The sequence below is a fragment of the Callithrix jacchus genome, chromosome 14, assembly GCF_049354715.1.
Source record: "Callithrix jacchus isolate 240 chromosome 14, calJac240_pri, whole genome shotgun sequence".
Lineage (NCBI taxonomy): Eukaryota > Metazoa > Chordata > Mammalia > Primates > Cebidae > Callithrix > Callithrix jacchus.
This window is the reverse complement of record NC_133515.1, coordinates 27,616,843-27,644,004: the sequence shown is the minus strand read 5'-3', so window position 1 is coordinate 27,644,004 and position 27,162 is coordinate 27,616,843. Positions and strand designations below refer to the sequence as shown.

Genomic DNA, 27,162 nt, shown 5'->3' with positions numbered 1-27,162 from the left:
CAGCTGAAAGTGATCCTGAGGCTTGGCACTGTGCCACCTCCCTATTGGGTTCACAGAAGTTCCTGCAAGCCTGGCTGGGACTCCTCAGTCATGCAAAGCAGCTCTGGCCTCCAAGGCTGTGCAACTGTCATCTGTGTGCTACTCCACCCCCAGCATGTGGATGAACCCAGATGAATAGGTGGGTGACAGTGAGAATCAGCCCAGGGCAGATGGTGCAGAAAAAGAGCTGGGAAAGCACTTGTCTCCTTTATTGAATATCTGCAGGAGGCACCTCTGCACTGACCATGCAGCCAGAGAAGAAAGCAGGCAGGCGGTGGCGGGCAGGGGCACATGGGACAGGAGACACCCACCCTCATTTCCAGTCCTTGAAAAATTGCTTGAAGATGGGAGTCTCACGGCCCTGGGGCAGAATCTCCACCTGCAGGGACAGTGGGGGAGAAGTCTGGTTCACAAAGTTGCCACCTCTGTCTCTGCCAGGGAGGACAGGAAGGGGCAAGAGCCAGGGAGGAGAGTCTGGGCGCCTGGCCTGAGTCCATGTGCAGTCCAGGCCGGGAAAGCTCCCCTGGATGAGCCACCAGATGAGAACCAAGATTTCAAGGATACAGACTGAGGCAACAGACTGCTTCAAGGATGTGGGTGCACAGTTCGATAAACGGCACCAACTGTAGCTGAGCGCTATCAGCTCCTTGTGGGATGACTTGTGGACACTGCTGTGGCTGCAGGAGTGGCACCAGCCAGGGACAATGGCCCAGAGGAGGAGCACCCAGTTCTCTGGGAGCCCAGGGAAGTGCTGCCCAACATCCTCTTTGAAAAGAACAAGTATTTTAACATTTTGAAGGATTGAGATGGGCTTTCCCACTGGATGAGTCTGAGAGGGAGAGCTCGTTGTTCTGACAGTGCCTGAGTCTCTCCTGCCCTTCCTGGCCAATCTGAGGGCTCAGAGGCCATAGGAGGAGCCTTAGGAGGAGGGCTGGGTCATGGGCATCTCCTCACCTGAGTGTTCGGGGCGTATCGCATGCGCGAGATGAAGCCCTCGGCCACTTGCAGGGCTGCCTGCCGCTCCTTCTCATTCGCTTTTCGTCCTGGATCATAGGAAGGAGATTTTTTAAACAGCAGGGACTCTCCTTAGTCCCCATCCCATTTTTCTCGAGGAAATTTAAGGGAGTCCAGAGAAGAGCCAGCAATTTTTACAATAAATGGACCAAGGGGTCCCAAGAATGCTGATGGGCTCTTTGGAGATGCAGAGTCAGTCGTTTAAGAATTTTCCCAAACTGGCAGCACCAAGGTAGATGAAAACCCCTCTTCTGTCAGGGTCTGATCATGCAAACCTCTGCTCTGACCTAGGCCCCAGGAATGTTTCAGGGAGGGAAAAGGTGTTCTCCCAGCATCAGACTGTGAGGCCACAGGTCTCCTTTTCCCCCAAGACCCCTCACCTCTTGAGTTCATCAAGCCTCTTCTGAAAAACTAAATAAGACAAAGGGTGCAATTTATTATAGATGTGAACTTAATCCCATAGTGCCCGCAGGGCTACAGTTATGGCCTAACAGTTATGCTAACTTAGAGCTTATAAAAATGAAGACCTTACATAACCCAGTCATTCCTGCAGGCAGTCCTGAGAACTCAAACTGTCCTCCATTCCAGGCTTTTTTTTTTTTCCTGAGATATAGTCTCCTTCTGTCACCCAGGCTGGAGTGCAGTGGCACCATCACAGCTCACTACAGCCTCAACCTCCCAGGCTCAAGCAATCTGCCCACCTCAGCCTTCTGTGTAGCTGGGACCATAGGTGCACACCACCACACTCAGCTAATTTTTTTTTTTTTTTTTGTAGAGGGGGGATTTTGCCATGTTGCCCAGGCATTTTTCCGAAAATTTTTCTGATGCTGAAATGATGCTGTGATGTGGCTGGCTCTCTATACAGCTATAAAACGCCATGAACTACAATGCACCTGAAATTAAGATGCTGGATTCCTTCCTCTGTCAACTGACCAGCTGCCCCCCTACCCATGAGAGCCTTCTCTTCCTGGCCTCCCAAGTTTCCTGTTTCTCCTCTGATTTCTCTTTACATAGTGGTTGGGTTCTTTGCTCTGGTTTATACACACTTCTGTGGGCCTCTGGGAACCCCTCTCTGCTTGGCATTGGTTCCATGGGATATGCCGTCTGGCAGGAGAGAAAAGGCAGCCTGCAGTGCACACCTCTCTCTTCTCACTCTTTTTTTCTTTTTTTTTTTTTTAGACAGAGTTTCACTGTTGTTACCCAGGCTGGAGTGCAATGGCGCGATCTTGGCTCACTGCATCCTCCGCCTCCTGGGTTCAAGCAATTCTCCTGCCTCAGCCTCCCGAGTCGCTGGGACTACAGGCGTGCACCATCATGCCCAGCTAATTTTTGTATTTTTAGTAGAGATGGGGTTTCACCTTGTTGACCAGGATAGTCTCAATCTCTTGACCTCGTGATCCACCCGCCTTGGCCTCCCAAAGTGCTGGGATTATAGGTGTGAGCCACCGCGCCCGGCCACTCTTCTCACTCTTTTGCTGCTCCCAGCTCCTCCCTTTCACCTCTATGCTGAGTTTCAGAAGCAATACTATGAAATGCCTAGTGGCGGCTATCTGCAGATACCCACCTACTTATCTACCTTCCTGACCAGGCTAGAGGCTGGCATTTTTTCCTGCCTTGGTTGACCCAGTAACTGGGTGTTGAACAAATGCTATTGGTGAAAATTCTCAGACCCTAGACAGAGACTCAGAACGAGTTTGTTTCATTTTTAGTCAAGCCAAGCAGAACAGGCTCTGCACAACAGTGTTTCTATTTCCAGAAGATAGAATCTCTTGGAAAAACAAGTTCTACAGGTTCACCACTCACTGCATAAAATGTTTCATTTGTTTAAAATTCATTTCTGTCAAACCTTGAGGCAGAATCCCAGGATCGGTCCCAGTAGCCCCAAAGGTCTAGGGCGAGGCTAGGGCAGTGGTTCTCAAAGTGTGGTCCCTGGAGCCAGCAGCACAGACATCACCCAGAAACTTGTTAGAGATGTACGTTCTACCCTACCCCAGACCTAGTGAATCAGAATCTCTGGGGGTGGGGCCCAGCCGTCTAAACAGGCCCTGGAGTGATTCTGAGGCTTGCTGCAGTTTCAGACCCATCGTCTAGGAGGCAGGAACAGCAAAGAGAAAATAGCCAGGCCTGGCCAGGTGCAGTGGCTCACTAACACCTATAATCCTAGCACTTTGGGAGGCTGAGGCAGGTGGATCACCTGAGGTCAGAAGTTCAAGACCAGCCTTGTGGCAAAACCTTGTCTCTACCAAAAATACAAAAATTAGCCAGGTGTGGTAGCACACGCCTGTAGTCCCAGCTACTCAGGAGGCTGAGACAGGAGGATTGTTTGAACCCAGAAGGCGCAGGTTGCAGTGAGCTAAGATCATGCCACTGCACTCCAGACTGGGGGATAGAGCAAGACTCTGTCTCAAAAAAAATTAAAAATAGAAAAATAAAATGGCGAGGCCTGTGCCATGGCTCACCCCTGCAATCTCTGCACTTCAGGAGGCCAAGGTGAAGATCACTGGAGGCCAAGAGTTTGATACCATCTTGGGCAACATAGAGAGACCCCATCTCTATCTTTTAAACAAAATTTTTAAAGGGAGAGAAAAAGGCCACCAGAAGCATGCAGGCTCCCTGAGAAGCTGTCTTTTACAAGCAGCTGGGCAGGCTGAGCCCTGTAAAGGGAAGCCTGCCCAGTCAGAACAGCTCCAGGCATCTCAAGCTGGTACAGAGGAGCCACGTACCCTTCCAGATATAGATCTTGCCACAGAGCCCATTGTCCAGCACGAAGCAGTCATCAGATATCAGCAGTTCGAGGGCAAAGGGGCTGGAGTCAGCCACCTTGGTCAGGTTCATCTGTCCAGTGGCATCAGAGACCTGGCGAGGAAGGGTAGTGCCTGATCTCATTCCCCACACACACCAACCCTCACCTCAGCCTGAGGAGGGAGAGGCTGGCCCTCGCTAGCTCCCTCCCACTCTGCCCCCCTGCCCATCACCCAAGCCCCAGAAGCAGATGGGAGAGTGAAGACCTGAAAAGCAAATCCCAGGCAGCCCCACTCCCTCCCATCACCCCAACCCCTGCAGCACAGGGGCCCTGAACCCATTTGGAAATTAGGTGGATTCCAAATTACAAAGAAATACACAGAATTCAAGAAAGAAAAGCTCAGCATTGGTTTTAAGCCTTCACCAAGCATGGGCTGGAAGTGAGGGGCACTCATATTCTCAGGAGGGCCTGCCATCTGCCCACTCCCCATCTTCCTCTCCCTCCAAGCCCTGTATAACTCCCCACCTCCCACCTGGGTTCCAGCCCCACCTTCCCCCTGCTTTCCTCCCTCCACCCTGCTTGCACGCAGCTGTGCTGTGCAGGCTTCCACCCTCCCTGCTGCCAGTTCCCAGGGCAGGCTTGGGGTACCCACCTTATACAGAGCTGCGGCTTGGGAATTTGTCTGGTCAGCTGTGAGGTCTTCCTCCGGGTTGCCCTCCTTCAGAGCAGGCTTGGGGCCCAGGACCTGCAGGGGCCAGGGCAGGCCAGGTTTATAGGAACCCTTACCCTGGAACTTCCCAGCCCATCATGCCCAGGGCCACCGCTTCTGGTGGGGCAAACCACTGGGCACTAGGGTACCCAGCAGAGAAGAGGTGAGTGAGGGCTGGGTCCAGCTCTCCCACCAGCCAGGCTGCTCAGCCTCAAGGATGAGCATCTACTCAAAGAGGCACCCTGTGAGCTGGCCACAGCCCTGGCTGGTACCCAGAGGCCCCCTGCCACCCTCCACTGGCCACCCTCAGCCCTCAGCTCATCACCACCTCTTTTGGCCACTTCCAAGCAGAGGCTCCCAGCCACCCACTCCAGTGTCCCCCAACCTGGATCATCTCAGCAGGCTCCTCCCCATCAGTGACAATCTCCACCTGGGCCTTGCCCTGTCGCTCACTGTCCCGGATGGCCAGGGCCAGGTCTCTCGCCTTGTTTCGTTCCAGGATGTTGGACTTGCCACCACACCAGGCGAAGATGTTCTGCAAGGAAGCAGGGAAGCCCGGGTCAGAGCCAGCTGCCTGTGTCCTGCCCCCTGGCTCAGAGGAAGGGCCCCTAGCTCTCCCTGTCTCCTCTCTCAACTGTCCCTGAGGCAGGACCATCAGGGAGGCAGAGCACGGCACAGAGGTCTCTTTTAGAACGGCCATGACCATCCTCTGCAAGTGTTTCTCTGCCCACCTGCCATCTGTCTTCCTTTCTTTTTTTTTCGAGACAGGGTCTCACTCTGTCACCCAGGCAGGAGTGACGAGATCATGGCTCACTACAGCCTCGACGTCATGGGCTCAAGCAATTCTCCCACCTTAGCTCCCTAAGCAGCTGGGACTATTGGCACGTGCCACCACGCCTGGCTAATTTCTTAACATTTTGTAGAGATGGTGTCCCACTATGTTGCCCAGGCTGGTCACAAACTGCTGGGCTCAAGCCTCTTTATTTCTCTTCCCATCACATATTTCCTATGCTTAAACGTCTCTTACCACCTATCTCTGCCTAATAGAAAGTGAGCTTCATTAGGACATGAAGGTTTTGTTTGACTCTGCTCCCTACTGTGGGTCCACTGCTAAAACAGAGCCCAGCACAGATTTAGGCAAGAAATAAACATTGACTGACTGAGTGAAGGACTGGATGGTTGAATGGCTGAACGGCGTCCTCAGGTGCAGCATCTCACACTCCTACCTGCAGCCCTCCGGGCAAAGTCCCTGCCACCTCTCCTCTTCTGGTAATGACGAGGTCTCTTCACCCATGCCCTTCCTTGTCTCACCACGTGTAGTCCTCCTCACCAAGAGCTCCTGGATTGATCTCCCTGCCCTAAATCTTCAGCGCCACGAGACTCAGCCCATACTTCTTAGCCAGCCAATCTCCTTGTGACCTGGGCTCACCTTCCACCTTCCTCAGCAGTTTCCCTCCCCCTGCTCCTGTCCCCCAGCCCCCGCCAGGTCCCAGCCTCACTAGACCCTGATGTGTACTTGTCTGCACCCCTCCCCCACTTGGTGGCTTGGCTCACCTCCTCCCTTTGCCCAGAGTGGCATCTCCCCTCCTGTAGGTCTAGTCCAATGTCACCTTCCTGGGACAACTGGCTTCAGCTCAGGCTAACGCGCTCCTCCCTGACCTGAGCCCACCTCCAGCACATGGCAGCTGTCCCCCTTAAACCCCTCATCACATCCTGCCTCAGGTTATGGCAAGTGATCGGCCCATCTTGGCTGCCACCCCAGAGTGAGCTTTTATGGTCCCTGTGCTGGCTCAGAGAGGGCATCATAGTTTCACTGAATGAAGAGACAAATGACTGAATTAATGAATAGTTCGGCAGGTAGCGAACACAGAGGCTTCCCAGAGGAGGAAGAAAGCTCCAGAGCATCAGAGGCAATGTCTAGATGGCAGAAGGAGGCTGGCATCAGTCCTTACAAATATCATTCTCCAATGGCCAGAGGGGGTCTGACTTGGAATAGGCTACGGCTTCTGAGCTTCTTTCCCTCTTTCCTGGCTTTCTACCCCTCTGTCCTTGTAAAGGATGGTGCCAATATGCAGTGCTCAGTCTGGCCAGCCTACCCACCTGGCCCAGGTCCAGGATGAAGCAGTCCCCCGTGTTGAAGCTGTCCCAGCTCAGTGCCCGCTCAGTGGCACGAATGTTCTTCTTCCCCTTCACCTGGTAGAGTTTCTTGATGGCAGCTGGGGCTCCTGAGGAGGTCTTATGAAATGCCGACTCCACACCACCTTCCTGCAGCCCAGATGGCTCACCTGAGTGGACTGACAGGAGACCTGGAGCCCTCTGCACCCAATCCCACTGGGAGATGGGCAGAAAAGTGGGGACCCAACCCCAAGGGCACCCGGGTCTTCTGCAGGGTAAGAACCATCTGGAAGCCGGGCTGGCTCTGAGAGAGGCTGCAGGGTAGGGATGCCTGGAGGTGGGCTCTGACCTGGTACTTGAGGCCCCGTGGGAAGTAGCTCATGAAGAGATCGGACTCATTGCCCTGCACCTCACGGTGCTGCACAGGCCGCTCTCCCAGCAGCGTGTTGAGGTGCACAGCCAGCACGGCACAGGCCCCCTGCTCATCCCGGGATGATTGCTGGCCTGGGACAAGTGAAAGAGGGCAGGGCAAGGCCCTTGAGACCCATGCCAGAACCCTCCCTACCCTGCCTGGGCCCAACTTTCCCCCATCTTGACCTCCTTACCTATCCACAGGTGCAGATGGGAAACCTCTTCTGGGCCATTGTGCAGCACTAGGTAGGAGTCCCCGGAGAAGAAGACGCCCTGGTTCTCCCGTGCCACAGGCACGGGCTTCAGCTTCTCCACCCGCCATACATGCAGGCCTGGATCCTGCACTGAGGCCGAAAATGGAGAGCCACTGCGGAAAGAGAGAGAGTTGACAGCAGCCAGCCCACTCGCCCAAGCACAGCCCTAGGCAGGCCTGGCGACTGCAGTCTGGGGATGAAGAGAGCAGTGGGGAGGAGCAGCCCTTGGACGTGAAAAAGGAGAAGTTGTGAAAGGAGATGGGCATGCAGCTTACCTCTGGGGAATGGCTGTGTACATGCTGTTTTCAGATCTGTAAAGAAAGAAGAATCCACTATTATTACAAATACCGTAAGAAGCACCTCTCACATGGGGCTGGAGAGGCCCTTCCCAGTAGCCAAGTACTTTCATATTCAACTACTTCATCTCTAGGAACCCTAGTTCCATTATGCAGACAAAGAAAATGAGGCTCAGAAATTCTAAGTCCAAGGCCACACAGCTAGTGAGTGGCTCATGGAAACCAGGTCTCTGACCCTGGGCCAGGGTCTCCCCTCTGCTGAGATCTCACAGAAATTAAAATAAGAGCAGAAAGTCAAGCATAGTGGCTCAAGCTTGTAATCCCAGCACTTTGGGAGGTCGAGGCAGGCAGATCACGAGGTCAAGAGATCAAGACCATCCTGACCAACATGGTGAAACCCTGTCTCTACTAAAAAAAATACAAAAATTAGCTGGGCATGGTGGTGCACACCTGTAGTCCCAGCTATGTGGAAGGCTGAGGCAGGAGAATCACTTAAACCCGGGAGGCCGAGGTTGCAGTAAGCTGAGATCCTGCCACTGCACTCCAGCCTGGCGACAGAGCAAGACTCTGTCTCAATATACATAAATAAATAAAATTAAATTAAATTAAAAAAAAGAGCAGAAATTAACAGAAAACAGAAACAAGAGAGAAAAACAATGAATTTTTTTTTTGAGATGAAGTCTCACTCTGTCACCCAAGCTGGAGTACAGTGGCATGGCCTTGGCTCACTTCAACCTCTGCCTCCCAAGGTCAAGTAATCCTCTGGTCTCAGCCTCCCAAGTAGCTGAGATTGCAGACACACACCAACAAGCCTGGCTAATTTTTGTATTTCTAGTAGAGATGGAGTTTTGGCATGTTGCGCAGGCTGGTGTTGAACTCCTGACCTCAAGTAATTTGCCCACTTTAGCCTCCCAAAGTACTGAGATTACAGGCAGGAGCCACCGCACCTGGCCTCAAGATGGTTGTTTCCTTTTTTTTCTTTTTGAGACAGAGTCTTGCTCTGTCACCCAGGCTGGACTGTAGTGGCGCGATCTTGGCTCACTGCAACCTCCGCCTCCTGAGTTCAAGTGATTCTCAAGCCTCAGCCTCCCAAGTAGCTGGGATTACAGGCGCATACCACCATGCCTGGCTAATTTTTGTATTTTTAGTAGAGACGGGGTTTCACCATGTTGGCCAGGCTGGTCTCAAACTCCTGACCTCAAGTGATTCACCTGCCTTGGCCTCCCAAAGTGCTGAGATTACTGGCATCAGCCACCACCCTGAACAAGTTGTTTTTTTAAACCAATACCACTGATAAATCTTTAGACAAACGGATTAGTAGAAAGAGAAAACACAAATATCAATACAGTAATGAGAGATGTGAGATCACCACAGATTTTACACATATTAAAAGAATAAAGGGAATATTATGAAAAGTTTATGTCAATATATTCAACCACTTATATAACATGGGCAAATTCCTTGAAAGATAAATATTATGAAAGCTCACTCAAGAAGACAGATTATCTGAACAGTGGCCATATCTATTAAAGAAAATAAATTTGTAGTAAAAAACTCATTCTCCCCCCAAAAAAAACCCCAAGCCCAAAGAAATGATAAATGTTTAAATGGTTTCATTGGCAATTTCTACCAAAAATTTTAAAAGGACATAATACCAACTGTACACAAACTCTTCCAAAAAAGAGATACAGAACACTTCTCAATTCATCCTATGCTGCCACCATTCTCCTGATAACAAAACCAGATAAACATATTACAGAAAAAGAAAATTAAAGATCAATAGCTCTCATGAACATACACATAAAAAAAAAAATAACAAAATTTGGCCAGGTGCGATGTCTCATGCCTGTAATCCCAGAACTTTGGGAGACTGAGATGGGAGGATCATGAGGTCAGGAGTTCGAGACCAGCCTGGCCAACATAGTGAAACCCCGCCTCTATTAAAAAAATACAAGAATTAACAGGGTGTGGTGGCATGCGCCTGTAGTCCCAGCTACTCCGGGGGCTGAGGCGGGAGAATCCCTTGAACCCGGGAGGCAGAGGTTGCAGTGAGCTGAGACCATGCCATTGCACTCCAGCCTGGGTGACAGAGTGACACTCCATCTCAAACAAACAAATAAATAAATAAATAAAAATAACAAAACTTTAGCAAACGAAATCAAATAATATATAAAAAACAAACCATGATGACCAAATCAGGTTTAGTCTGGGAATGCAAGATTGGTTTAATATCTGAAAATCAGGGTGACAACAGCTAATAACAATGCAGTGTATATTTCAAGATAGCCAGAAGAGAGGATTTGAATGTTATCATGACAAAGAAATGATAAATGTTTAAAGTAATGGATATGCTAATTACCTTGATTTGATCATTATACAATGTATACATACACATTGTACATGTACAATAAAACACCACACTGCACTCCTAAGTATGTACAATTATTACCTGTCAATTACAAATTTAAAATTAATTAAGTAAAGCAGTTCACAATGCCAAAAAAAAAAAAACCCCAAAATTTGAAAATAAATCAGGTTCATATCCAAGTCAAGGCACCAAAAAAAAAAAGAAGAAAGTAAATTAATGTGATCCACCCTATTAAAAAACATGTATGTGTTTTAATCACCTCAATAGATGCAAAAAAAAGCATTTAGCAAATTCTACATTCATTCCTAGTTTAAAATTTTTTTCAAGCCTGGGCAATATACGGAGACCCAAACCTACAAAAAATGTAAAAATCAGCCAAATGTGGTAGTACAAGCCTGTAGTCCCAGCTACTCAGGAGGCTGAGGAGGGAGGATCAGTTGAGCCCAGGAGGTAGAGGCTGCAGTAAGGCAAGATCATGCTGCGGAATTGCAACCTGGATGACAGAGTCAGACCCTCTCTCAAAAAAAAAAAAAAAAAAAGTCTCCCCACAAACTAGGAATAGAAGGAAACTTCCTTAACCTGACAAAAAGCATCTATTGGCCTGGCGCGGTGCCTCACGCCTGTAATCCCAGCACTTTGAGAGGCCGAGGCGGGCGGATCACGAGGTCAAGAGATCGAGACCATCCATCCTGGCCATGGTGAAACCCCGTCTAAAAATACAAAAATTAGCCGGGTGTGGTGGCACGCGCCTGTGGTCCCAGCTACTCGGGACGCTGAGGCGGAAGAATCACTTGAACCCAGGCGGAGGTTGCAGTGAGCCGAGATTGCACCACTGCACTCCAACCTGGCGACAGAGTAAGACTCTGTCTCAAAAAAAAAAAAAAAAAAAAAAGCATCTATTAAAATAAAACAAGCAAACAAAAAAACCCTTTACTTAACATTATACTAAATGGCTGCTCTAATTCTAAACTCCCTCCCTGGGAAATTTCACCCACTCCCAAGCATCAGCTATCACTTCCGTACGCCCACCTTCCCTCAAATGCCAGAATGATGAACACAATCTTTATTCTGTGGGCCAATGGGAGCAACTTTTTCTGGACGAAAGTCATTTTAAAAAAAATGCTGAAGGCAAGCATTTTTAAAGAATATATTATCTTTTTTAAAAATTCAGAAAATACAGTAACTACAGCTCTACTCACTATCATTTTCATAGGTTTCCATCACTAGAGGATTTCTTTTTTTGGCTCCAAGTGCAGAGACCACAGAGCCAGCATGTACATCATCATATGTAATACAATTCATGCTGTGCATCCATCCAGACAGAGTTTGTGTAAGGTTAGCCCCAGTGGCTTGGGGAAGTGGAGGGTAAAAATGCAAGTTGGCACCATTAGGAGATTCTCGGGGGCTGGGGCAGCAGGATCAGGAAGTGAAATCTGTGGCGGGGCCCCGGAAGTCAGGGTTTGGGGGGAAGGTAGATGGCAGAGCAGAGGGTATTGAGTCTGAGTAGGAAACAAAGAGGGACAGGTCAAGAGTGGTGACAATAGATGTGAAATGCTGTGTGAATTATGACTTTTTTTTCCTTTCCCAACCTACAAAACAGTGGAAGGCATTTTTTGGCACCGTGATTACGGAAGAGGAGAAGCAGAGAACAGAGGTTTGCAGAGGAACATTTTAACGTTTCTCCATCCCACAGAGGATCACATGCTGTGCCCACATCCCCTGCAATAGGCAGCCCAGCCTGTGACTCAGGCCTGAGATGGTGAAGTGGCTGCCCCAAGCTCAAGCCATCAAGGAGAGCTCAGGAATGAGACACAGAGTGCACCAATTGTCAGCTTTACTGTTTTCCATTCTGTATTTAACTCAAAATCAGACAGCCCAAATGCCAGAGAACCACATCAGAGTTTTGATAAAACGGATTTGGCAGGCAGGGTGCAGTGACTCACACCTGTAATCCTAGCACTTTGGGAGGCCAAGGTGGGCGTATCACTTGGGGTCAGGAGTTCAAGACCAGCCTGGCCAACATGGTGAAACACCATCTCTACTAAAAGTACAAAAATTAGCCAGGAATCGCTTGAACCCAGAGGAGGAGGTTGCAGTGAGCCGAGATGGTGCCACTGCACTCCAGCCTGGGCAACAGGGCGAGACTCCATCTCAAAAAAAAAAAAAAAAAAAAAAAAAGGCTGGGTATGGTGGCTCACACCTATAATCCCAGCACTTTGGGAGGCCAAGGCAGATAGATCACGAGGTCAAGAGATCGAGACCATCCTGGTCAATGAGGTGAAACCCCGTCTCTACGAAAAATACAAAAATTAGCTGGGCATGGTGGTGCATGCCTGTAGTCCCAGCTACTCGAGAGGCTGAGGCAGGAGACTTGCTTGAACCCAGGAGGCGGAGGTTGCGGTGAGCCGATATCGTGCCATTGTACTCCAGTCTGGGTAACAACAGCAAAACTCCTTAAGAAAGAGAAAGAGAGAGAGAGAAAAGAAAGAAAGAAAAAGAAAGAGAGAAAGAAAGAAAGAGAGAGAGAGAAAGAAAGAAAGAAAGAAAGAAAGAAAGAAAGAAAGAAAGAAAGAAAGAAAGAAAGAAAGAAAGAGAAAGAGAGTTTGGCTGCCTGTTAGAATGACCTTGAGACCTTATTTAAACGTTGGTACTGACAAAGATCCTTCGCTTGGCCAAACTTTAATCAGTGCTGCCCTTAGGCCCATCTGTACATGTGTTTGTAAAATCCAGTTTTAGCAAAAGAACCCTGCTAAAGCCATTTAGCCAGAACTCCCTACCCTTGATATCTGGTCAATCTGATCATAGATATCTGATTGGGTTCCTCATTCCCCTGCCCCTGCCACCCCCGCCACCCCCCCACCCACCGATGTCTGATCACTTTGGCCTGTATTCAGCAAGAATCCCGTTAGGTCAGTCTAGCCAGATTCTCCTTACCCCTGACGTTTTTTCTTAGTAATTTTCTTTCTCTTTCTTGAGACAGTCTTACTCTTGTTTCCTAGGCTGGAATGCAGTGGCACAGTCTCAGCTTACTGCAACCTCTGCCTCCTGAGTTCAAGCAATTCCCCTGCCTCAGCCTTCTGCATAGCTGGGATTAGAGGTGTGCGCCACCATACCTGGTTAATTTTTTGTACTTTTAATAGAGATGAGGTTTCACCATGTTGGCCAGGCTGGTCTTGTACTCCTGATCACCCACCTCAGCCTCCCAAAGTGCTGGGATTGCAGGCGTGAGCCACTGTACCTGGCTCATTTTTTTTCTTTAACAGTGCCCAAGCCCCTGGTCTGGAGATTCTGACTCCATAGGAGTGGTCTGGAGTGGAGCTTGATCACCCATATTTTCAACATATGTTCCAAGTGATGCTAACACTGCCAGTGAATTCTGTCCAGAACAGTGTCAAATGCTTGCCTGCACATTAGAATCATCTGGGGGCTTTTGAAAAACCCAATGCCAGCCGGGCATGGCAGCTCATGCCTGCAATCCCAGCACTTTGGAGGCCGAGGTGGGTGGATTGTTTGAGCTCAAGAGTTCAAGACCAGCCCTGGTAACATGATGAAACCCTGTCTCTAGAAAATATACAAAAATTAGCTGGGCATGGTGGTACATGCTGGTAATCCCAGTTACTTGGGTGGCACAAAAATTGCTTGAACCTAGGAGGCAGAGGTTGCAGTGAGCCGAGATCGCATCACTGCACTCCAGCCTGGGTGACAGAGCAAGACTTCACCTCAAAAAAAAAAGTAACTTTCACAAAAATAAGAAAGAAAATCCCCAGTGCCTAGCTTCCATACTAGACCCTTTAAAACCAGACTCTCTGGGTGGAGCCTGGATGTCAGTGTTTGAGAAGCTCCAGATGACTCTAATGCTTGGTCAGGACTGACACTCCTGCTGCCTCATCAGATCTCTGTCCCAAGACCTTTTGTTTCAGTCTCTCCTGGGGAAGGGTCCACCCTGACCTCTGGCCTTTCATTATTTCCTCTATCCCAGCCCTCTGCCCAAGCCCACAGCTCCTCGAGCTTCCTCAGTGCCCACGTTCACCTTACATCCATTAAAGTCCCTTCATTCTTCCAGGCACATATCAAGCCCAGCTGTCCAAGGAAACTTCCAGGACTTTCAGTGGCCTCCGCCTTCTCTGGGAGTTCTCCCAGCCCTCTGCCCCGGGAGCACACACTTCAGCCTGTTTTACAGCAGGACCTGACTGCTTGGTGTCTCGACTGGAGCAAAGACACACGTGATGCGTCTGCTCCTCAAGCAGCCTAGGAAAGAGTCTATTCAATTCTACTCAAGGTCTGTGCTGGGGGCTTGGCAGTGGGGGTGAGTTGCACAGAGACAAAGAATAGCCCATGTCTCATGGTTTAGCTGCAGGGTGCAGTGAACAGGGAGCCATCATACCCAGTGAAACCGCAGACAAACTTCCTCTAGGCGGGGAATGCCACGGAATCACAGATGTCAGCATTAGAAAGTGCTAAAGTTCTTATCTAGTCCTGCTCTGCCTGCAACGCCCTACACATACCCATATACACATTGTGCAGAAAGCGCTTCTATAGCATCCCTTATCATCCTCTTCTTGAAGGCTTCCAGTGATGGGAAACTTACCACCTTACCAAACAGCCTTTTCTACACCTCTTAAAGCCTTCACTTTTCCTCACTCTGTTATAGTGTGGTGAGTTACGGAGCTGCCCATCTCCACTACTACACAGTAGGGTCCTGTAGGACAGAAGTGTATTTTGCCTCTGGGTCTAGCCGGAGCCTCATGCAGGTGTTGGAAGAATGCATTTGATTAACTGGAACTGCTGGGCTCCGATTATTAGATCGAGGTGGTCCCTGAGGGATAGCCCAGGATTTCAAAAGGCTGGGACAGGCTGGCGCAGCACCGGGAGGCAGAGAGCAGGGGCTAGGGGTCTCATGAGACTGCTGTGGGACTGGAGGTGGGGAGGAGGCAAGCCCTGCTGGCTGTCCCATGGTCCTGACTTAGGCTGTCTTTGAGGACACCCTGGGGGACCTGGGAAAGGGGATCACCGTTACATACACCTTTAAGGAAAGGCTTGACAGCCCTCAGAGGGACAAAAATCCTGCCGGGGTCCAGTAGTACCTTTGCCTTCCTCAGACCCTGATCCACTAACCCCCAAAAGGTCTCTTCCCTTCACAGTCCCTGCTTGCCCCTAGGTGTGAAATGAAATGGCACCTCCCCTTCTCCTGGAAAAGGGGTGGAGAGGTAGTTGTCTACACTAGAAACCACTCCGAATCTCCCAGCCTGGGACATGGCACTCTCAGGATCTGGATCCAGAGGCTTCATTTGGGGATTCCGAATGGTCTTTTCCCTGATACCAAATAGGTCTCCTACCCTGCCCCAGGCTCCACTACCTCCTCCCTCCCCACACCCTACTTCAGATAGTCCACCTAGACCCTCGGCCAATATCTTCCAGAGTTTGCAAAATAATCCAATGTGCCACCTGGATTTGAATTCAAACGGCTAGGACTGCCCTGCCCCCTCCCCAAACCACTCCCACCCAAATAGCCAGTCACACCACAGTCCAGTCTCCGAGACATGCAGCTTCTAATCTGATTTCACCTCCAGTCTGGCTGAGGGGCTTCAGGAGCAGTGTGGGGGCCTCTGTAAGGAGGTCTGGCACAGCCGGAATGAGCCCTGACCCAAGAGTCCCTCCATCAGCAGGGTGGCACAGCCTATAATCCTCCCGGGCAGCTTCAAGGCTGCCATCAGATCATGTGCCTGGAGCCAGGCATAAGGCTGGCAGGACAGCAGGCTGGGGGAACACCACCCTGGCACAAAGTGGCATCCAGAAATGTGGGTCTCTGTTCCCAGACCGCAACAGCCAGCCCTCGCCTGCCCACCCAGGAGCGTCCCGGCCAGCCTCGCTGGCAGCCACCCTCCCACCTTCGCCTTTCAACGTACCTACTTTCCTTTCTTCCTCCTACTTCTGCTTCCTAGGTTCGTCTTCCTCCCAGACTGCCCCACCCAGCTTCTCACTTCCCTATTACTTCTCTGGCTGCCCCACCCATCAGCCCCACCCCCGGGCTCCTTCCCCAGCTGATGTGGAGGCAAGATCCCCTGAAAGGGAGGGGCAGCAGGCCTGAAGCAGAAGAGCAGGCACTGGGGTGGGCAGTGGGTATGCCAGGCCGTCTCCACAGAGGGGCACGTAGGGAGGCTGGAGGTCCACCCAGCCTCACCAGAGTGGCCTCAGGCGGCTGCAGGTCACAGCCAAGGCAGATCAGGGAGGGCATCTCTGAATCTGAGATCAGCAAGGAAAGCCATGCTCTCCACTCAGGGCCTGGGGCAGGCGCTGCACAGCCCCCACCACTGCTGGGTTAGTCACATTTCCCGGGTAGGGTCACTGGCTCTGAATCACTTTTTCCTCCTCCCTCAACTTGTCTTTCTCCTTGCCCCAAATGAAAGTATTTGATTTTATTTTAAACTGATCAGTTTTTTGGGTTTTTTGTTTTGTTTTGTTTTTGAGACTGGGCTCACTCTGTCACCCAAGCTGGAGTGCAGTGGCATGATCACGGCTAACTGCAGCCTTGAACTCCCGGGCTCAAGAGATCCTCCTGCTTCAGCCTCCTGAGCAGCTGAGACCACAGCCCTGCATCAACATGCCCCACTAATTTTTTTATTTTTTCTAGAGATGGGGTCTTGCTATATTGCCCAGGCTGGTCTAGAACTCCTGAGCTGAAGCAATCCTCCCACTTTGGCCTCCCAAAGTGCTGGGATCACAGGCGTGCGCTACTGTGCCTGGCTAAACTCGGTTCTCCGGGAGTGGCTGAGGCCATAAAACACTCTTTGCCATCTTCCACATGCCACGGGGATGCCTCTTGGGTCTCTCTCTCTTTTTTTTTTTTTTTTTTTTTTTTTTTTAAAGAGATAGGGTTTCTTCATGTTGGTCAGGCTGGTCTCAAACTGCCAACCTCAGGCGATCCACCCCCCTCGGCCTCCCAAAGTTTTGGGATTACAGGCATGAGCCACTACCCGCCTTTTCTTTTCTTTTTTTTTTTTTTTTTTCCTTTTTTGCCTCTGTAGTCTCTACTCTTTTGTCTGCTTCTCATTCACCAGATGCTTATCACACCTTCTGGGCCCTCGGCCCTCTGAGAGACAGCCCATCCTGGATTGACCCAGGGCAACTATCCTTCCTACATCACAGTCACAGGACCCTAGAGCATGTCTCCTCCCACTCGCTGGCTTTCGGGAGGACACTGAGGCTCTGAGAGCACAAGAGACTGCCCCCTGACACACAGGGAGCAGAAGTCACCATGCCCAGCTAAACAATAACTTTTTTAAAAAATTGAGGCTAGGCTGGGCTAAGTGGCTCACACCTGTCATCCCAGCACTTTGGGAGGCCGAGGGAGGTGGATCACCTGAGGTCAGGAGTTCGAGACCAGTCTGACCAATATGGTGAAAACCCATCTCTACTAAAAATAGAAAAATTAGCAGGGAACGCCTCCTGGCGGGGGCGCCCCTACAGGAGACTGGGGAGCACCTGTAATCCCAGCTACTCTGGAGGCTGAGAAAGAATTGCTTAAACCTGGGAGGCAAAGGTTGCAGTGAGCCAAGATCACGCCATTACTTGACTGCCTGGACAACACAGCAAGACTCCATCTTAAAAAAAAAAAAAAAAGGTAGATTGGAAGATTGGTGGAGGGTAGGAGGAGAAGGGAGAGAATCAGAAAAAATAACTAATGGGTACCAGGCTTAATACCAGGGAAACAAAATAATCTGTACAACACAGCCCCATGACACGAGTTTACTTATATAACAGACTGGCACAGGTACCCCGAATTTAAGATAATAGTTTTAAAAAAAAAGGATAGTCTGAGTTGGAATCCCAGCAGGGCCTTGTCCCCACAAAACCAGAGGCTGGGTGGTTAACCTGGTCATGTGATAAGAGCTAGAAAATTTGGCTCCTTACTAGCTGCGCAAGTGGCTTAACCTCCTCCAGCCTTCCTGTGCCCAACCCATAACATGGGCATACAGTTAAATGTGAGGATGAAATGAGATTCTACGATTAATGAGCAAATAATAGATGCTCAATAAATCCAGACTTCTTTCCTCTTCCCTTTAGTTTGGAATCCATCTCAACAACGGGAATGTAGTAAAGGACCATGTTCCGGCAGTACCAGAGGCATCAGTGTCCCTGGCCCCTCCCCCAGTTCCGGGTTTATTCACAGGAGGAAAGAAAGTTACACCACAGAGCACTCTCCTCTTCCCATCCCCAGCCCCAGCGCTGGAAAGGTTCTCTGATTTTGGTTGCACCAGCGCATACCTTGGGTGGCTCTTAAGTTCTGGATTCTGTGACCCACGTAGGGGACAAGGATGAGTGGGAATCACTTCCTCACACTCAAGCTTCTCTAGGCTAAAGGTGGTCCCATCACCACAGAAAAAAACGGGGAGAGGTTTACACATTAACAGAGAAACACTAGGCTGGGCATGGTGGCTTATGCCCCTAATCCCAACACTTTGAGAGGTCGGATCACCTGAGGTCAGGAGTTCGAGACCAGCCTGACCAACGTGGCGAAACCCCGTCTTTACTAATAATACAAAAATTAGCTGGTCGTGGTGGCGGGCGCCTGTAGTCCCAGCTACTCGGGAGGCTGAGGCAGGAGAATCACTTGAACCCGGGAAGCGGAGATTGCAGTGAGCAGAGATCCACCACTGCACTCCAGCCTGGCAACAAGAGCAAAAGCCCTTCTCAAAAAACAACAGCAAAACAAAAGGGCGGGTCACTCAGCCTAGGACTCTGGCGAGCTGCTAGGAACTCAATGCACATGCTAATGAGTTATCTGGTAACTAGACTCTAGAACTAGTTTTTTAGCAGACGCACAGTGTTCTACCCTTGTGGTCTCCCCTGAGCACTACTACTTAGTTTGTCTCAAATGAAGTAAAATAAAGCATTTCTTTGGCACGGACCCACCCTCTCTCGCCTCTTCTTACTGGAAGCCAGGAGATGGCCCCCCTTAAGAGCGGCCCCCGGCTGTGGGAGAAGAGGAGGGAGCGGGGCGCCCCCGAAGGGACTAAGCCCGTTCGACTCCTACAGGAGGAGCCCGGGTCCCCGGAGACCGTACCCCGACGCGCGATACTTGCCTGCCAACGCCTGGATCCGAGGCTCTGGGCGCCGTCTCAGCCGCCCCCCGCCCCCGCCCTCCGTCCCCTGGAGGTGCGTGGCCGGGAGCCGCCCCCAGTGAGTCAGAGGGAGGGGCCCGCCGGTCTGAGCTGGCGGGGGCGCCCCTACAGGAGACTGGGGAGCCCGAAAGGCTCCTAGAATTGGGGGTGGGAAGGAGGATACTGGGGAAACTAAGGACAAGCTTCCTATGCTCTAAGCTTTGCGAGAAGATTGCAGTGTTCACTTCCATTCCATCGTTAGGCCCCTGGCGTCAATCACCTGGTGAGCAGCTACTGTGAGCGCCTACTATGTGCTTGGTGCGTCTCACATCCACCGTCATTATTCCTGCTGGAAACATGAAGTCTTGGGGAGGCTCAGAGAAAGTAAGTAGTTTGTCCAAAGTCACACTGCTAGTTCTGTAGCAGAACTAGGATTCTGGAGTTTTTTTGTTTTTGTTTTTTTGACAGGGTGTCATTCTGTCGCCGGACCTGGAGTGCAGTGGTGCGATCACAGCTTACTACAGCCTCAACCTCTCAGGCTCAAGTGATCCTCCCACCTCAGTCTCCTGAGTAGCTGAGACTACCGGCATGCGCCACCACACCCAGCTAACTTTTTTTTTCTTTGTAAAGACAGGGTCTCACTCTGTTGCCCAGGCTGGTCTCAAACTCCTGGGCACAAGTGATCCTCCTGCTTTGGCCTCCCAAAGTGCTGGCATTACAGATGTGAGCCACCACACCTGACTGCTGAACCAGGATTCTAACCCAGGCTGATCTGACCTGTGACACCTGACCTGCGACACCTGACCCTCTCTTCTTCATTCAGGAGAAAACAGGCCAACCAGTGGCTGCACCAGGAAGCCTGGCCTTCTGGAAACATGTTGGACAGCAAAGGGTCCACGCTTCCACTTTGGCTCCTGAATGTGGCATGGTCAACCCATGAGAGTCAGTTGACAAAGAGCATGAGGATCAGTCCATGGCCTTGTGACACTGTGGTATGATCCTTTTCTGGGAGGCAGCTTCAAAAATCCCAACAGGAATAAGTTTCTCTGAAGCCAACCACAGGTGGGACCTGGAGTAAGGATACAATTTTTCAGTGTGGGCGACCTCAGACAAGCACATTCCACCAAGGACTGCTCGGAAACCACCTCAGTCTGCTTACTACCCTCCTGCCTTTGACCAGCTGTGCTCACTCTGGAGACTCAGCTTAAATATCCCTCCTCTGAAACTCCCTCCTCAGTGCTTCCCAGGTATTCTGGGCATCAAGCCACTGAGCCACCTGCGTCTACACCCCCATGGGAAAACTTCTCAGCCATACTCCATAGCAAAAGTGGATTTGGATCCATGGACAACCTGGCCTGCTGCCAGACAACTGGGCCTTTCCAAGGTCATGCTAGGCATAGTCCTCCCAGAGCATTCAATTGGGTTTGGTTTTGTTTAGGTCACATTTATAGTGAAATGCACAAATCCTGTGTACATTTAAATGAGTTTTGACAGATACAACACCCATGTAACCCAAATCCCTACCAAGATAGAAAACACTTCTATCACAGCAGAAAGTTCCGTCCCCGCCGTGTTTTATTGTCTACCACATGTGCGTCCTCCACCACAATGTTGACACCTCTAGCGCAAGGACCACATCAAGTCATCCTTGCAACCCCAGCACCCTGCATAGCACCCAGCAGGTAATAGGCACTCAAAAAATTTTTTCCTGAATGCATTAACAGATTAGACAGCAAAACCTCCACATTCTATACTGCCCAGACTCTGTTGCCTTGGAATAATCCCTTAAGCCTTAGTAGCCACAGATTCCTCGTCTGTGAAACAAGAACAGAAGCCCCAGCCCGACTACCACTACCTTAAAGGGTTGTGAGGATTCAATGAGAGCCTGCTTTTTTTCTTTACATTTCTTTTCTTTTCTTTTTTAAGAGACATGGTCTTGCTTTGTCACCCAGGCTCTGGAGTGCAGTGGCATGATCATAGCTCACTGCAGCCTTGAACTCCTGAGCTCAAGTGATCCTCCTGCCTTGGCCTCCCAAAGTGCTGGGATTATAGGTGTGAGCCACTGTGCCCAGCTGGGAGGGTCTGCCAAAAAGAGTGAAGGCCTGGACAATGCAAGGTCCCATTGCCATTATTAATAAACTTCTACTTCAACAATGAATGTCTGGCTGAAGAAAACCAGGGAGGAGCCAGGTGCAGTGGCTCAAGCCTGTAATCCCTGCACTTTAGGAGGCCGAGGTCGGTGGATCACAAGGTCAGGAGATTAAGACCATCCTGGCCAACATGGTGAAACCCCGTCTCTACTAAAAATACAAAAATTAGCTGGGTGTGGTGGTGCAGGCCTGTAGTCCCAGCTATTCTGGAGGCTGAGGCAGGAGAATTGCTTAACCTCGGGAAGCGGAGGTTGCAGTGAGCCAAGATCACGCCACTGCACTCCAGCCTGGCAACAGAGCAACATTGTATCTCAACAAAATAATTAAAAAAAAAAAAAAGAAAGAAAGAGAATCACTGGACACTGGTTTCCGGGTTTGGCTGCTTGGGCTCTAGCCAAGGTGTGGGGATGTCCAGGACAATAAGCTTTCTGCTTCTGTGTCCATAGACTCGAGGTATGAACTCATTTCCAGCGCTGAGAAGTTCTGAAATTGCAAAAGATTCTTCCTAGCAAGTTCCTGACTTGTTTTCTTTTTCTTTTTTTTTTTTTTTTTGAGACGGAGTTTTCGCTCTTGTTACCCAGGCTGGAGTGAAATGGCGCCATCTCCGCTCACCACAACCTCCACTCCTGGGTTCAGGCAATTCTCCTGCCTCAGCCTCCTGAGTAGCTGGGATTACAGGCACGTGCCACCATGCCCAGCTAATTTTTTGAATTTTTAGTAGAGATGGGGTTTCACCATGTTGACCAGGATGGTCTCGATCTCTTGACCTTGTGATCCACCCGCCTCGGCCTCCCAAAGTGCTGGGATTACAGGCTTGAGCCAACGTGCCCAGCTCCTGACTTGTTTTCTAACTGCCCTACCATGTGGCCCTCTTTGGCCTGTTTCTTATCTGTGAATGAAAGCACTAGACTCAAAGGGTCCCTTCTGGCTCCTCTGATTCCAACCCAGAGGCAGAGCTCAGGCTGAGCTATTGCATTTCCTCATCATGGGGACTGACAGGATCTTTTGCAATGCTTAATTCCAACATCAAAATTCCCCCAAATATTTCTTTTTTTTTTTTTCTTTTTCTGAGATGGAGTCTTGCTCTTAGTTTGTCCCAAATGAGGTAAAATAAAACAATGGCACAATCTCGGCTCACTGCAACCTTCCCTTCCTGGGTTGAAGTGATTCTCCTGCCTCAGCCTTCCAAGTAGCTGGGACCAAGAGGCATGCGTCACTATGCCAGGCTAATTTTTTGTTTGTTTGTTTTTTGAGATGAGTCTCACCTTGTTGCCCAGGCTGGAGTGCAGTGGTGCGATCTTGGCTCACTGCAACCTCAGCTTCCCATGTTCAAGCAATTCTTCTGCCTCAACCTCCCAAGTAGCTGGGACTACAAGCACCCATCACCATACCCAGCTAATTTTTGCATTTTTAGTAGACACGGGGTTCCACCGTGTTAGCCAAGCTAGTCTCGAACTCCTGACCTCAGATGATCCACCCACCTCAGCCTCCCAACGTGCTGGGATTACAGGCATGAGCCACCGTGCCCCACCATTTTTTTGTATTTTTAGTAGAGACAGGGTTTCACCATTTAGGCCAGGCTAGTCTCAAACTCCTGACCTCAGATGATTCAACCTCCTTGGCCTCCCAAATTGCTGGGATTACAGGTGTGAGCCACCTCGCTGGCCCCAAAATATTCCTTTGAAGACATTGATTCAGGATGCTTCTAGCCATTAAACTTGATTTGTAAATAAATTTTTCTGGATCATTTCATAGGCCCTGGGGAATGGCCAGGGGTGTGGATGGCCGTATTTTCTGAATAAAGCTCAAAACTCAGTTTTGCCTTTTCTTAAATCACTGCTGGATGCTCAGGGGCAACCAGAACAGTGACATGCTGGAGTTCCTTGTGAGTTCTTGTGAAAGTGGGACTCTCCAGTATAGCAAGAGTGGTCTGGGGAGGACACCAGGTGCGTGGGATGGAAGGGCTAGTCCCCCAGAAGACAGGTTTACCCCTGTACAGCCAGGTCACACTAGGTACTCAGCACCGTTATTGAGTGCTGCCACTGTGTGCCAGATGCTATCCTTGATATGATTTTCTCATTTAATCCTCGCATTTACTCTCTAACATAGATCCTCTTATTATCCTCCTTTGACAGATGAGGAAACAGAGATAAAGTAGGTCAAAATCACTTGTTCTAGATCCCACTTAGTGAGTGGCAGAGGATGGATGGGAAGCCATGTAGTGGGAACCCACGCCCTCCCCACTATCACCACATGCCAGTGCCAGCTGTGAGGCCTTTTACATACAAAGAGCTATCTCAGCTCTTTTTTTTTGAAACAGAGTCTGGCTCAGTCACCCAGGCTGGAGTGCAATGACACAATCTCAACTCACTGCAAACCCTGCCCCCTGAGTTCAAGCAATTCTCCTGTCTCAGCCTCCCGAGTAATTGGGATTACAGGCATATGACACCATGCCTGCCTAATTTTTTTGTATTTTCAGTAGAGACAGGGTTTCACAATGTTGTCCAGGCTGGTCTCAAACTCCTGACTACAGGTGATCCACCCACCTCGGCCTCCCAAAGCGCTGGGATTACAGATGTGAGGCACCTCGCCTGGCCTCAGCTCTTGCTCTAGATACCTTGCTTAAAATTTTTTATTTATTTCTTTTATTATTATTATTTTTTGAGACAGAGTTTTGCTCTTGTTACCCAGGGTGGAGTGCAATGGCGCCATCTCGGCTCACCACAACCTCCGCCTCCTGTGTTCAGGCAATTCTCCTGCCTCAGCTTCCTGAGTAGCTGGGATTACAGGCACGCGCCACCATGCCCAGCTAATTTTTTTTTTGTATTTTTTTTTAGTAGAAACGGGGTTTCACCATGTTGACCAGGATGGTCTCGATCTCTTGACCTCGTGATCCACCCGCCTCGGCCTCCCAAACTGCTGGGATTACAGGCATGAGCCACCGCGCCCAGCAAAAAATTTTATTTCAAAATAATTACAGACTCACAAAAAGTTGCAAAAACAGTACTGAGTACTGATACATGCTATAGCCTAAGATGAATTTTGAAAACATCGTGCTAAGTGAAAGAAGCCAGTTGCAAAAGACCATATATTGTATGGTTCCATTTATATGAAACGTTTAGAATAGGCAAATCTAAAGAAAGTAGATTAGTGGTTGCCTAGGGCTGAAGAGGATGGAGGGGGTTGGGGAAGGACTGCTAATGGGTACATGTTTATTTTGGGGGATAATGAAATATTCCAAAATTAGATTGTGATAATGGTTACACAACTCTGAACATAGTAAAATGCTGAATCGTACACTTTAAAGGAATGAATTATATGGTATATTATATCTCAATAAAGCAAAAGGGCTCTATAACCTTTGAGTTTCCTGACCCATCTGCACCCCATTTAAAAAAATAAAACAAGGACCGGGTGCGGTGGCTCATGTCTGTAATCCAGCCCTTTGGGAAGCTGAGGCAGGCACATCACTTGAGGCTGGGAGTTTGAGACCAGCCTGACCAACATGAAGAAACCCTGTCTACTAAAAATACAAAATTAGCCAGGCATGGTGGCACGTGCCTGTAATCCCAGCTCCTTGGGAGGCCGAGGCAGGAAAATCGCTTGAACCCGAGAGGCAGAGGTTGCGGTGAGCCGAGATCACGCCATTGCACACCAGACTGGGCAACAAGAGCAAAACTCTGTCTTGAAATAAATAAATAAAATAAAATAAAATAAAAAAGGTCTAGGAAAATCTTATTACCCAGTTTCTCCCAAAGGGGATTTCTTACATAAATATAGTAAATGTACCTTCCCTTTTCCCCTTTTTTTTTTTTTTTTGAGAGAGTCTCACTGTGTCACCCAGGTTGGAGGGCAGTGACACAATCACACAGTCTCTCCTGGGTTCAAGCATATCTCCTGCCTCAGCCTTCCAAGTAGCTGGGATTACAGGCATGTGCCATCATGCCTTGGATAATTTTTGTATTTGTAGTAGAGAAAGGGTTTCGCCATGTTGGCCAGGCTGGTCTCGAATCCCTGACCTCAGGTGATTAGCCCACCTCAGCCTCCCAAAATCCTAGGATCATAGGCATCAGCCACTGCACCGGGCCATACCCTCCCTTTTAAGGTAAGGCTCCTGAAGGCCCAGACCTTTTCTCCAGTTCTTTTGAGGTCTGAGCCTGATAATAATAACACCTCAATCATGTCCTGGGCTTTTGCAGTTTACCAAAACACCCCTCCTCCTCACCCCCTCCCAAACTCTGTTGATTTTTATCGTCAAAGCAGACTTGTAGGCTAGGGTAGGCTAGGGTGGACCATACGATTTCTTGGTCAGGAGAGACTTCCTCCCTCCCTGAGCTTCCCTCTGTAGTGGTGCCAAATAAAAATTTGATCAGTCAAGCCCGTAAGGTAACCAGCACTAATGTGCGGAGTCAGTCTCGGGCAGGCCTGTTTATTAATTTGAAACACTACTGATCGCACATTCTGGCCGACATCCTCGCCTGACCTAGCCTTGCCCGCCAGGCCTGGGCTGGGTCTCCTAGTCCAAGTTCTCACTAGAGGGCAGCCAGAGCGCGTCCCTCTTTGTGCCTCGGTTTGCCCACGTAGAGGTTAGTCCCGCAGGCGTGGCGGGTACATCTCAGGGTCGGCAGAAGTGCCATTGGGAGCCCAGCCGGAGTTGCGGGCCTCGCGCCAGGCCCACTGTCCAGATCCAGGCTCACGAGAAAAACGAGAACACGGGAGCGCTGCACGCCCCGCTGCTGGTGCGGCCGCAACCCAGCCCCAACCTGGGGCCTAGATCCCTACGAACTACAAATCCCAGCAGGCAGTGGGCTGCGGGGCGGGGTCTCGGAAGATGAGGCCTGTGGTGCCTTTGCTGAGCCCAGGTCCGGAGGGCCCTCCGGGACGAGGTCAGGAGGGGACGGGAGCACCAGAACAGACCCTCGGACACACTTACACACCGAGTCTCTCACACACGCGCGCACACACACACACACGCACGCTCGGGCGCGCCAGCGCGTTCTGGCCCCGCCCCCTACAAACTACAAATCCCGACAGGCAGCGGGCCGCGGGGCGGGGTCTCGATGCTGATCCGGAAGCGCAGATTGCGCCAGGCCGGGTGGGATCCGGGTGGCTGGCAGGGGGCTCCCGTGCTGGAGATGGCCTTCTCGCCTCGCAAACCCGGCTCTCCACCCCTGCACGCGCCGCTCTACCCTGGATTCGCTGGTCCGACCCCTCCGTCTCTGTCAACCTGAGCCCCACACTGCCCTCCCTACGAGGTTGGGGCCGTGGGAGAAGAGGATGGTGGGTGGGGATTTGGGCTCACAGCATGGTAGGTACACAGAGTGACCTCCTGAACCCATCCTCCATTGCCCAGAGCAAACTCGCATTCCTGGAGGGAGGAGCACCGCAGACCCTGAGGCTGAACTAGGTCTGTTAGGGTCCCTGTGTGGCCTGCAGGACTCCTGGAGAAGCCCAGGGAAGGCCTGGGTCCTCCAAGTCCGAGATGTGTAGGTCCCAGGGTTTTCAGGCCACGGTATCTGACCGTCGTCGGCGCCTAGCGCCCAGGCATTAATTTTACATGGCAGAGTCAAGGTTAAGGTTAGGAGGCTGCCAGGAGGTAATAACCAGGGCACTCGCATTCAGCATCCTCTCTCAAAGCACTCCTCACACGTCAGGGTCAAATATCAGAACTCTTTTCCTAACTTCCCAGGTTACCCAAGGAGCTTTTGAGACGCTAGAGAAGGGACTTACCCAGACCCTTCAGTGCAAGCCAGGAACTCAGGGTCCGGCCTGCTCGGTGGGATGAGCTGTGCTGAGGCCCTACTTCATCCACTCTCTGGGGCCAGGGCAGCCTCTTTCCAGAGGCCTCTTCTCAGCTGATTTCTGGCTCCCAAGCGGGGGACTCGGGTTACACCTGTATCGGGAGCACTGACACTACAGTGGCCAGCAACACACTGGACTTTCTGTCTCCAACTCCATTTTC

The 27,162-nt window shown here is 50.4% G+C and overlaps 1 protein-coding gene across 4 annotated transcripts; it reads right to left on the bottom strand.

Annotated features, from left to right (window-relative positions):
* Positions 1-227: 227 nt before the first annotated feature.
* On the bottom strand, positions 228-27,162 carry CAPG (capping actin protein, gelsolin like). 4 transcript variants are annotated; one of them, XM_054244758.2, is made up of 10 exons: positions 26,931-27,162; positions 7,561-7,596; positions 7,226-7,398; positions 6,970-7,124; positions 6,606-6,770; positions 4,891-5,040; positions 4,449-4,541; positions 3,777-3,909; positions 994-1,082; positions 228-418 (listed from the first exon to the last, which is right to left on the bottom strand). In XM_054244758.2, exons 2-10 carry the CDS (start codon positions 7,581-7,583, stop codon positions 353-355), a joined length of 1,047 nt encoding a protein of 348 aa, XP_054100733.1. In that variant the 5' UTR covers positions 7,584-7,596; positions 26,931-27,162; the 3' UTR covers positions 228-352. The 4 variants fall into 4 exon arrangements, with proteins under 4 accessions (XP_054100733.1, XP_035127990.1, XP_035127991.1 ...); XM_035272099.3 differs by lacking the exon at positions 26,931-27,162 and adding an exon at positions 19,033-19,070; XM_035272100.3 differs by lacking the exon at positions 26,931-27,162 and adding an exon at positions 15,856-15,911.